The sequence below is a fragment of the Ambystoma mexicanum genome, chromosome 1p (genome assembly GCF_040938575.1).
Source record: "Ambystoma mexicanum isolate Mex_15411 chromosome 1p, UKY_AmexF1_1, whole genome shotgun sequence".
NCBI classification, from domain to species: Eukaryota; Metazoa; Chordata; class Amphibia; order Caudata; family Ambystomatidae; genus Ambystoma; species Ambystoma mexicanum.
Window position 1 is genome coordinate 24,518,332 of NC_090921.1, and position 11,535 is coordinate 24,529,866.

Here is an 11,535-nt window from a genome sequence, read left to right on the forward strand (position 1 = left end):
TTGAGGCAGTGGTCTTAGCTCGAGGTTTGTTTTAGCTATGATGGCTAGGCCGCCTCCTCTGTTGTTGGGCCTGTCCATTCTGATTATTTGGTAATTTTCTGGAATGGCTATTGAGAGTGCTGGGCCTGCTGCTTCATGCAGCCATGATTCAGTGATAGCTAGGAGGTCGAGGTTGTTTGAGGATAAGGTGTCTGCTATTTCTGTGGCGTGGGCCATTATTGATCTGGCGTTGATCAACGCTCCGGATATAGTGGTAGTGTTAGGTGTATCCTGGATTGTTATAGGGATAGGTTTGGGTAGGGTGGAGTTGTAGCAGGGTGTGATGTGGCTCGGGTGGATTTTGGTGTGTTGCAGGGTGGGTCTCTTGTTGTGGTAGATGGGCTCGTAGAGACGGGGTAGTCTGGCTCGTAGTCTAGTGTTTCTTTCTAGGGTTGGACAGGGTGCATTTTCTGCAGGGTACATAGTTATGGTGGCAATGAAGGTGGTAAGGTGTAATATATGTATGAGGAGATACAGTAGGGTGGTTGTTTGGCTCTTGCTGAGGTACATTGTATGGTTTGGCATGTGTAGTTAGGCAGGGGGTTTACCTGAATTCGCAACTCAGGCTGAGAATGGCATGTGCAAGTAGATGCAAGTAGGCAAGGGGTTCACCTAAGAACAGTAATCACATTTAGGTTGAAAAATGGCATGCGCAAGCAAGTGGTCCGTTAGCGACCATAAGGCACAACATAGTTCAAGTGGTCCGTTAGCGACCATAAGGCACAACACTGTTCAAGTGGTCCGTTAGCGACCATAAGGCACAACACTGTTCAAGTGGTCCGTTAGCGACCATAAGGCACAACACAGTTCAAGTGGTCCGTTAGCGACCATAAGGCACAACACAGTTCAAGTAATCCGTTAGCGACCATAAGGCACAACACAGTTCAAGTGGTCCGTTAGTGACCATAAGGCACAACACAGTTCAAGTAATCCGTTAGCGACCATAAGGCACAACACAGTTCAAGTGGTCCGTTAGCCACCATAAGGCACAACACAGTTCAAGTGGTCCGTTAGCGACCATAAGGCACAACACTGTTCAAGTGGTCCGTTAGCGACCATAAGGCACAACACAGTTCAAGTGGTCCGTTAGCGACCATAAGGCACAACACAGTTCAAGTAATCCGTTAGCGACCATAAGGCACAACACAGTTCAAGTGGTCCGTTAGTGACCATAAGGCACAACACAGTTCAAGTGGTCCGTTAGCGACCAAAGGGCTCAACTGCATAGGATCATGGGTACCTGGATTAAGTTAACAAGGGGGTAGGTACAGTTCAGAGACATCTAGATGCGAAGAGGCACAGATGGGCGATCAGCAGCAGTGCAACGCAATTTGCTGGGCACAGTGTAAAGTGTAGCACGTTCATAGGCAGGGGCAGCAGAGATATATGCGAACGTGTGAGGTGGCAACAAGTAAGGTTAGGCAAGAGCGTAAGTACTATTCTGTAAAATTAGACTTTCTATGCAGCAGGTGGCTTACCTGGAGCAGCACGGGCAGAGTTTGTGGCCCCTGGCTCCTGAAGCTCCAAACAGGCACACAACAGGCCTTAGGATGGCCTTTGGGTTGGCCGGCGATCCGCCTGCCGGCGGTTCCTGTAGTGAAAACGAGGTTTAGCCTCGCTTTCGTGCCGCGATGCGCCCGGCATGGGCAAGTCAGGCACTTGTTGGGACGGGGTCAGGCAGGCCCTGTCCCTCGGCGCGCTCGCTTCCTCTTTCTCCTCGGGAACCTCTGCTGGGCTGGGGTGCTGGGGGGGCTCCTGCCCTCACCCCTCAGGATGGATGTTAGGAGTGGGGGGGTGTGTGGCACACAACAGGCCTTAGGATGGCCTTTGGGTTGGCCGGCGATCCGCCTGCCGGCGGTTCCTGTAGTGAAAACGAGGTTTAGCCTCGCTTTCGTGCCACGATGCGCCCGGCATGGGCAAGTCAGGCACTTGTTGGGACGGGGTCAGGCAGGCCCTGTCCCTCGGCGCGCTCGCTTCCTCTTTCTCCTCGGGAACCTCTGCTGGGCTGGGGTGCTGGGGGGGCTCCTGCCCTCACCCCTCAGGATGGATCTGTGTGTTACCTGTTGTGGGCAGGAGCCCCCAGAAGATGTTTCTCACAGCTTGATTTTAATACATTCCTGGTTGATTTTTACTTCTACAACCCCATGGGCCAGATTCCTGAAATGACCGACTTCTGTTCACATTTCACTCCTTTCTCAATACTGTAACCACTGTCAACAATGACAACGCTGTTGATACTCGAGAGGTGAACTGCGAGGCACACGTTAAAACCAGCAGCTTCTGGCAAAAGCTCACAACATGTGGTAGGTTAATAGTGGGAACAGCTGAGCATTCTGGTGCCATGTTCCGGCTATGAACAGGCTGCCTGCTGTACTCTGCTAATGAGCTCTTTACGAATGGCACTGTATAATTAAAATGAAGGGACACCGAAAACAAGTTGCAATAGCAGCTAACCTTTATTAAACCAGATCTATGGACCTCCTTAGTCACCAGGAAATGTGTAGGTCACCTGCCCATGCGTGTTCCTCTAGAATTCCACCTTCTACTGCACAGTTTCCGCCTGAATCATAAGTGGCGTGAAAATGCCAGCTGTTATGGAGGTTCTCCAGCATGGGGTCTAGCATGGATTCACATGCTCATAAATATTCCCTGTCATCAGGCCCCCAAGTTTGACCCCCAAAACTCTGTTTTTGTTCTTCAATTTTCCGCAAATATATATGTGGGGGGAGACCCCCCGCCCAGAACCCCCCACCTTACCCCTATACATTTCTTTAATTTACTTTATCCCCCCACATATATATATATGCAGAAAATTGGGGGTTGGACTTTTAGGGGTAGAACTTTTGGGAGTATGTAATTTTGTACAATACCTTTGGGCCTACACCATACGCTGGACCATGTCGTAGGAGAAGGGGGGAGGCTCCCTCTTCAAGCTCTGCTCCAGCTGTGGATTGAGGAACGTGTTTGGAGAAGACAAACGCCTCCAGTGCCTCTACTATCTCCATCTGGACCACAGATAAGTGGATTGTGAAATCTGCCTTGGTTTTTCCAAGCGAACCGTCAAGATTGTCGCAGTAAGTTGGCGGCGTGGCTCAATGCCAAGGCCTCTACCCAGTGCGGCAAGCAAGGGCATGCCTCACCCAGGACCGCCCGATCCAAGGAGCGGGCTTCTAAGTCCTTTGAGGGTGCTCCATCCGTGGAGGCCCAAGAAAAGGCCAAGCACCGCATGCACGTTTCCATCAGGGTTGCCACGCAAGCGGGTCTCGAGATGGGCAGGGCGCGCTCATTTTCACCGTCTGCCTCCATCTCCAGTCATCGCTCCAGCTCCTCCTAGAAGAGGAAGTCAGCTAACCTAGGGAAGTTACGGGAGAAGCCGGAGAAGACCAAGGTGCAGGGAAAGGTGTCCGACCTGCCCCTGAACGCCCAGGTGAAATAATCATCATCCTCCGATGATCAAGCTGGTGGCGACTACCCTCTCAAAGGCAAAAGGGGCTGACCCGGTCTAGGGGACCCCAGTGGGGCCCAGAGAATCCCTTCCCCCATGGCGGGAGGCCTCGGCCAAGCCGGTGGTGAAGACACCAGAGAAGAGGATGCCATCCCTAAGCCCGAGACTGACCCCTCAAGATGCAAAAAAAAAATGGTGTGTGGGGGAGAGGGACGGGTGGGGGGGGGGTGGAATAGAAGGCCTCAACCGTGCTCCAGGGCAGGTATATTTCATCCTCGTATAAGGAGTACCTGGTGTCCATTCACACGGTCCTGGAGGATGTGGGGAATGACGGTGCTGGGCCCAGCAAACCTACTCCCCTGACACCTCCAAGGGACGTATCACTGGATATCCTCTCGACCCTCCACACCCTGGTGTCAGAAATCCAGAAGAGGATGCCGACGACGCCTCTGGCCCTGACGACACCGGGGCACCCCCCGACAAAGAAGAAGAGATGGCACCCTACACCGCTGCATCAACTTCCGAACATGCGCTCCCCCCAACCCTTAGGGATACAGGGACGGACACAGCGACTATGAACACGGACGATGATGGCAGTGTTTCACCGCCGCAGAGGGCTTCTCCCCCCGGATGAAGTGGGGTTGTTCCATGCCATGGTACCCAGAGCATCGGAGCTCTTCCAGCTGATGCCAGAAAAGACCAAAAAGGAAGGTTTCCTTTACCAATGGCGTGAAGCTAAGAGGAAGACCATTCTGGCGGTGCCTCTCCTGGATGATGTTTGGGACGAGGGCCTGGCATTGATGAGTAACCCTGCCTCAGCTCAGAGGAAGAGGGATGAACTGGAGAAAAAGTACTGGGTGCCAGAGTCCGCACCCAAGTGCCTACGTTCGCAGCCTTCTCCGGACTCCGTGGTCTCGGCGGCAGCAAGAAAGAAGTAATCTAACCCCTCGTCTTCAGCCTCTGGACAGCGAAGGGAAGAAGTTAGATGCCATGGGTTGGAAAGTGATCTATTCTGCGACGACGGTCGAGGCAGCTAACGTGCTTGCAATCCTGGCCAGACACGACAGGGGGCTGTGGTATAAGATGGCACCGCTGCTGGAGTTTCTGCCTGAGGACAAGCGGGTGGAGACTCTGGAGATCCTCCAGGAGGGCTAGGTGGCATTGGACCATGCCATCACTATGGACCTGGACATCACAGACACAGGATTCTGACAGACCGGGAACAGTGTCTGCCTCTGTCGTTGTGTCTGGTTAAAAGCCACCAACTTCCGTCGGGGGGTCCAGTCGAAGGTGCTGGGCATGCCTTTTGATGGTGATAACCTCTTAGGGAAGGCTGTCGACGAATCGTTTGCAGGCCATTAAGACGGACACAGAGACGGCCCTGGGCATGCTACAGCAACATCATCCTTCCTTTTGTACCTCGGAAGGTAAATCTGGCAGGTCTTTGGCGCGGGTTCCTCTTCGTAGCGCCAGCCCTCCTGATCCATGAACCAGGAGACCTACAGGGGCCGTTCCAAGGTTCTCAGAGGAGTTGGCCAATGTTGTCGCTCCCAGGGTGGCACACGGTCCCCAAACAAAGATTGAACTGGCCAGGAGGTTGGGCCCCCACCCTTGCACCCCAGTGGGAGGCTGGCTGGCAGGCTTCATCAGCGAGTGGGAAAAGATCTCCTCCGACCAATGGGTGCTGGACTCTCTGCTCGCCCACGGACACCCTCTGGAATTCCAACGACCGTGTCTGTGGATACTGCTGGTGGCCCGGCTGGAGCAGCACATCCCTCAGGTCTTGCAGGAAGTACAGGCAATGGTTCCAAAGCGGACTGCAGGCTCCAGAGTCTACTCCAGATACTTGTTGGTTAAGAAGAAGACTGGGGGCTGGAGGCCCATTCTAGACCTGCGGCACCTCAATAAATACCTCAAGTCCCAAAAATTCAGGATGGTCACATTGCAGCAGGTGCTCGGCCAACTGGAGGAAGGACACTTCCTGACATTGCTGGATCTGGGGGACGCTTACTTCCATGACCCCATTCACAGAAAACATTGGAAATTCCTGTGCTTCGTAGTGCAGGGAAAGCACTATCAATTCAAGGCCTTCCCCTTTGGACTGAAGTCGGCGCCCAGGGTGTTTATGAAGTGCCTGGCCCTGGTGGCGGCTCACCTGCGTCTACAGGGGATACACGTGTACCCGTACCTCGATGACTGGCTCATCTGGGCAAGGTCAAGGGAACTGGCTGTCAAACATACGGAGAGGAGCATCCGGCTGCTGACGGATCTGGGGTTCTCCGTCAACTATCCAAAGTCCTGCTTAATACATTCACAGAACGCACTGTTCCTGGGGACCAGACTCAACACGTCTCCTGCCTGGCGGCTCCCTCGGACGAACGGTTGGAGGCCCTGCTAGGCAAGGTGCAACGGCTGTTGACACCGAAGACCGCCATGGTGCCGACCATCAAGTCTCTACTCAGCATGATGTTGCTGTGCATTTACCTGATCCGACTCTGCAGGTTGCTGATGCGAACCCTTCATGAATTCCTGGACGCTCAGTGGATTCAGGTATCGAGAAGCTTTGCAGACAAGATTACTCCCAACTAGGTGTTCCGTCGAGCAATAAGGTGGTGGGGCGTGCGCTTGAACATCTCCGGGGGCATGGATTTCCAAGGCCCCCGTACCTGGAGACGGTCACCACGGACGCTTCCCTGGAGGGCTGGGGAGCCCACACTGGACGTCTCCACACCATAGGCCTGTGGCTGACCAAGGAGAGGGATCTCTACATCAATGTCCTGGTGCTGTGGGCAGTGTTCTGGGCCATCAAGTTGTTCCTTCCGTCCCTCAAGGGCAAGGTGGTGAGGGTCTTCATGGACAATACCACCACGATGCTCTACATCAGGAAGCAGGGGAGAACCAGATCGCCAGCGCTCTCCAGAGAGGCGCAGGACTTGTGGCACTGGGCCGTCGGCCAGGAAATGCTCCTCATTCCTTTCTTCCTGACGGGAGCCAAGAACACCATCGCTGACGCCCTCAGCAGGGAGCTGCACTCTTGCCACTAGTGAGACCTTCGACAGGATCAAGAGGGCAGCCTCTTCCTCAAATGGGGCAAACCCCAGATCGATCTGTTTGCGACAGCGACAAATTCCAAATGCCAGAAATGTGCCAGCAAGTTCCACCAGCTGAAGAGCATAGGTGACGCGTTGTCCTTTCCGTCGGAAAGGCCTATTCCTGTACGCATTCCTTCCGTTTCCTCTCCTGCTGTGAGTCATCAATCAACTCAAACGGTCCCAGTGAAGGATGATCTTCGTCGCCCCAGCGTGGCTGAGGGAGATTTGGTACCCAGACCTTCTCAGCCTGTCCACGTCACCTCCGCGACCACTGGCAGCTAGACCGGACCGGATCTGCTCACCAGAGAAGGAGTCGCAATCCTGCACCATGAACCAGGATCGCTGAACCTGAAGGCGTGGCTCCTGCAGCCTTAGAGTTCGGAGGGTACGAGTTTCCGGCGGACTGCAGGGAGGTCCTTGCCAGAGCCAGAGCGTCATTGACTCTTAAGTGCTACAGGCACAAGTGGAAGCGTTTCGCTATGTGGTGCCGGTCCAGAAGATCAACCCTCTGAGGGTCACGGCCCTGCAGATTCTTCTGTACTTGGCCAAAGCGGGGCTGGCTCACGCCTCTATCAAGGTGCATCAGGCCGCTATCTCCTGCTCCACCAGGTCTCCAGGATGGTCTTCTCTTTGTACCCACCGTCTCAAAGGACTGTTTCGATCGTTCCCACCGGTGAAGGCTCCTGCCCCGGTGTAGGAACTGAACGTGGTACTGACTAGGATCATGGGGGGGGGCATCTTCAGAGAGGCATCAGGCCTCTCTGAAGTTCCTGTCGTGGAAAACTGCTTTCCTCAGGTCATCACCTCTGCCAGGAGGATGGGTGAGATCCAGTCTCTATCCTGCAAACAGCCTTATCTGACTTCACAACACGATTGTGGTGCTGCGGATGCACCCCTCCTTCATGTTAAAGGTTCCGTCAGAATTCCACCTCAACAAGCCTTTGTAGTTGCCTGTGTTCTTTCCGAAGCCTTTGTCGTCGGCTGAAAGGACTTTGCACTTGCTGGACGTGGCTCTTGCTCTCAAGTTCTATGGGGCCCGCACGAAGAGTTGCTGGAAGATGTTTCAACTATTTGTGTACTTTGGTCCTGTGAACAATGGGAAGGCCTTGTCCAAGGCTTCCATCTCCAGGTGGCTCTCCGGCTGTTTGTTTTTTTATTGATTTATATGGCGCACCGAACCCGGGGGTATCTGGGCGCATCTCAGAAGGTTACAAATTAGTATACATGAGGTTGGAGGCAATACAAACAGTATGTACCAAGCAAAAGCTAGTACACAGTATAGGCAATGCATACAGTATGTACCAAGCAAAAGATAGTACACAGTATAGGCAATGCATACAGTATGTACCAAGCAAAAGCTAGTACACAGTATAGGCAATGCATACAGTATGTACAAAGCAGAGGCTAATACAGAACAAAAGCTAATCCGGTAAGAAGCAGAATATCACATTGGGAAATGATTGACTTTAGTCGGATGCAAAGAACATAGTGCAACAGTTGACAGTTATTGGGAACTATCCTAGTCGCATCATTTGTCCTTCTCTGAAAGCCAATTTATGGTATTTCTCCTAAAGTTAAGGAAGGAATGGCCCGATCTTGGAGAGGGTGGGAATGGCTTCCAAAGCTGGGCCACCATAACCGGGAAGCTGCCCTCCCCTCCCCCCCCCCCTGCTTTTTTTAGTTTATACCTCGGCACTACCAGGCAGGAACAGTTCGCCGAACTGGTGAGGCGTGATGAGGATTTTATGACAATTGTCTCTGTGAGGTATAGTGAGGTCGCATGATTAAGACATTTGTTGATTAATGAAGCTATTTTAAGCTAAATTTTGTCTTTGATGGAGAGCTATTTATTCTGCCTTCTCGTCTCCGAGATGTGTTCTCTCCTTGAAATACTCAGAGCAGTTCTAAGAGCGTTATTTTGAAGAATTTGAAGTTTATTGACAATGTACTTACTTGCACCTGAGTAAAGTGCATTACAATAATCCAATTTTGACAGGATGAGGGCTCTGGCTAAGATGAGACAACTTTCTTTGGAGAGAAAGGGTTTGCTGGCCTGTATCAACCTGCAGGTATATGCTGTTGCCGAGGCTGTGGCCTTGACTTGTTTACGTAGGTTAAGAGCGGAGTCTAGGTAGAAGCCTAGCGTTTTTACCTCATTTACCACTTTTAATGTTATTTCCGTCAATGTTGAAGGATGCATAGTTGTTGTTGAGTTTAGCTGAAGATCCTAGTATCAGCAGCTCCGTTTTATCAACGTTCAGACAGAGGTCATGGGAGGCCATCCATGCCTGGATGATTAGATACATTTTATTCACTAGGGCCACGTCCGTATCCTAGTTTCCAGTGAGAGGTATGAGGCTCTCTGGCCCTCCAAACTCGGAATGGCCCAGTAATTACCCATTTAGGGAACCCGGACCCAGTTTTGGAGGCAGCCATGCCGCCAAAGCCGTAATAAGGCCCTATGAGCCTCATTACGAGTGACCCGGTCTGGAAATAAAGGTGCTGATGATGACAACACAGGCACCTTTATTTCTGGACTGGGTCACTCCGACCAGGCTGGTTGGCCTGACCTGCCGGTAGTTCAGGCCCCTACGGGCTAGTTTTTCACCAGCAACCTCGTAATGAGGCCCACATGTTTACCAGTGCTTTCATTGATTAACCTACAGCACGCACTGACCTATTTATTACTCAAGTGTGTGAGTTCCAAAGAGATGTGGCCCGAGAGTGTGTGTCTGGTTTCTAACTAACTAAATAAATTCTCGTGTAGCGCAACACTAACCCAAGGGTCTCAGGGCACTCGCATAACGACAACAAACAAAAAACATTGAAGAAAGGGAGACGAAGTAGTACAAACAACTGTGTCTATTTGGTAAAGCAGTCATTTCAGGTGTCGGTATTTGTATCTAATATTCATGATCTACTCTTCTCTCCATGCCCTGTACACAGTCTGTTTGCAGATACAGTGCTCTAATTCTCTCCTGACACGGTTAGTACTTTCACGTGTACTAACCTCATTATGTCTTTTATATTCCAACAGATAATGGAAGAATAAACAGAAAGAGAAGCCAGGTTCATTCTTTCAAATTGAATGAGAAATGGAGACTCTGCAAATCAACTGTGAAAAAGCTGAAGGCAAACGTGGTGAACAGTGCTTATGAGAGAAGTCCTGCCGTAAGCCAGATGTGGCCAGGAACTGAGTATGAACTTACAGGAGCAAACAACGCACAGTGGCAAGGAGGAAACAATCTCACATATTCTGGTTTACATCAGATGACGACCAGTGTCCAGAGGTCAGAAGCATATATTCCATGTCCGAGTACAGTAAGATATGACAACGTTCTTCCCAGTGAATCAAATCCAGTGCACACTTTCCAACCATATACTTGTCCTGAAAGTGAACAACCTTGCCAGAAGGACAGCCGTACTGGACATCAAACACCCCCCAAAGTAAAGGGAAAATACACATGTACTGAGTGTGGGAAAGGCTTTTCTGCAATGCCAAATCTTACAAGGCATGAAAGAATACATACAGGGGAGCGGCCGTATCACTGCACTATCTGTGGAAAGAGCTTTAACCAGAAGGAAGTTCTTCTACGGCACCAGAACATGCACACGGGCGCAAGGCCTTACGTCTGCAATCTATGCGGGAAAAGCTTCAATCGAAAGGACCATCTTTTAGGACATCAAAAAAGACATACAAAGACACCCTATAATATCTAGACTCTTGTTTTTGGAAATTGTGGACCGATGTCTGCCAGTTATATACTGGGGTCCCAGGTGAAACAGGACCACAGAACACGACAATGCTGTGGGACAGGCAATTAAGACCGACCAATGGAACAGTTGCCGCTAAACTAATTCAAATACAATTGCACACACATCACTAAGACTATAGAAGCACTGGGTCCCAGTCATAAATAGGTTGCCAAGTAACACCAAAGAACTCTGAGCTGATCCATGCGTGAAGGGGAAACCACAGAAGAGTTTCTATTTCCTTTGGGGGCTGGGGTCTTATGCAGATGAATAAGCCAATGTCAAGAAGGAAACTGCTGACATACAATCCATTTACTAGGAAGAACCAGAATTGATTTTAGGGAATGGTGACAAACCGCATCATCTTGCACACAGGTCATGCCTCACAAGTGGTAACATTTCTGTACAGGAAGCCCATTTTGGAGACTCGAACTGCTGAACAGAGCTGGGTGTGCAAGAGGTGTCCCCAGAGGCTGGATGGTAAAGTGTTGAGGTGAATGGGACGGCTTTAGATATCATATATTGTGGCAAAATAATTGTGAATTGGGTATACCATCAAGATGACCATCAGGGAAGATGAGGATTAAGAGTCGAAGGAAACCCTATCTGGATTATACTTCCTGCTTCACCAGCGTAGACTGGAAGCTCTGCCGAATGTTATCATGTGACCCCACATGTGTGCCTACTGTAGGGAAGGCATGGTATCACAAGTATCACCCTGACACAATGGGTACAACCTTTATTGAAATGGTTGGGGTTGGAGAACTCCTTGTCTGCCCTATAAGGAGAGTTGTCTCGACCATCGAATAATAAATAATGCACTCCTTGTGCAGTCTTTCAAATCAAAATGGCCTATGCTAACAAAATCTAATGCCTGCCCTATCTCTTGTACAAAAAAGTGTAAAAAGGAGAAACCTATGCAAAAGGAAAGATCAGTGTTCAAATGAATAATTGTGGTTCAACCAGCTCTCCTATCCATGTTAGACCTCATGGTGTACGGCTGTCCCTTTAGGCAGGAAGTCACACTCTGGCTTGGCTTCCAACACAATGAACAGTTCCAGAACGTGGATCGAGGCCCGTCTGGCCTTCCACGTGTGTCTCTTTTCTTGACTTCCAAAAATAAATGTTTCCACTAAAAAGTTCACAAAGGTCCCCATCTGTCGGGCTCAGACACCTTTAAAACCAAACGTTCAACGCTGGTACTCC

General features: G+C 50.8%; 1 protein-coding gene across 3 annotated transcripts in view; it reads left to right on the plus strand.

Moving 5' to 3' along the window:
- The window catches only part of LOC138564481 (zinc finger protein 583-like), an 87,946-nt gene extending 76,769 nt beyond the window's left edge, over positions 1-11,177 (plus strand). For 2 of the 3 annotated variants that reach the window (XM_069642913.1, XM_069642915.1), the window contains one exon: positions 9,614-10,436. In XM_069642913.1, coding sequence (XP_069499014.1) covers positions 9,614-10,296 — 683 coding nt within the window. In that variant the 3' untranslated portion in view covers positions 10,297-10,436. Of the gene's footprint in view, positions 1-9,613 lie in introns of all 3 variants that reach the window. The other variant, XM_069642912.1, reaches the window with a different exon arrangement.
- Positions 11,178-11,535: the final 358 nt, after the last annotated feature.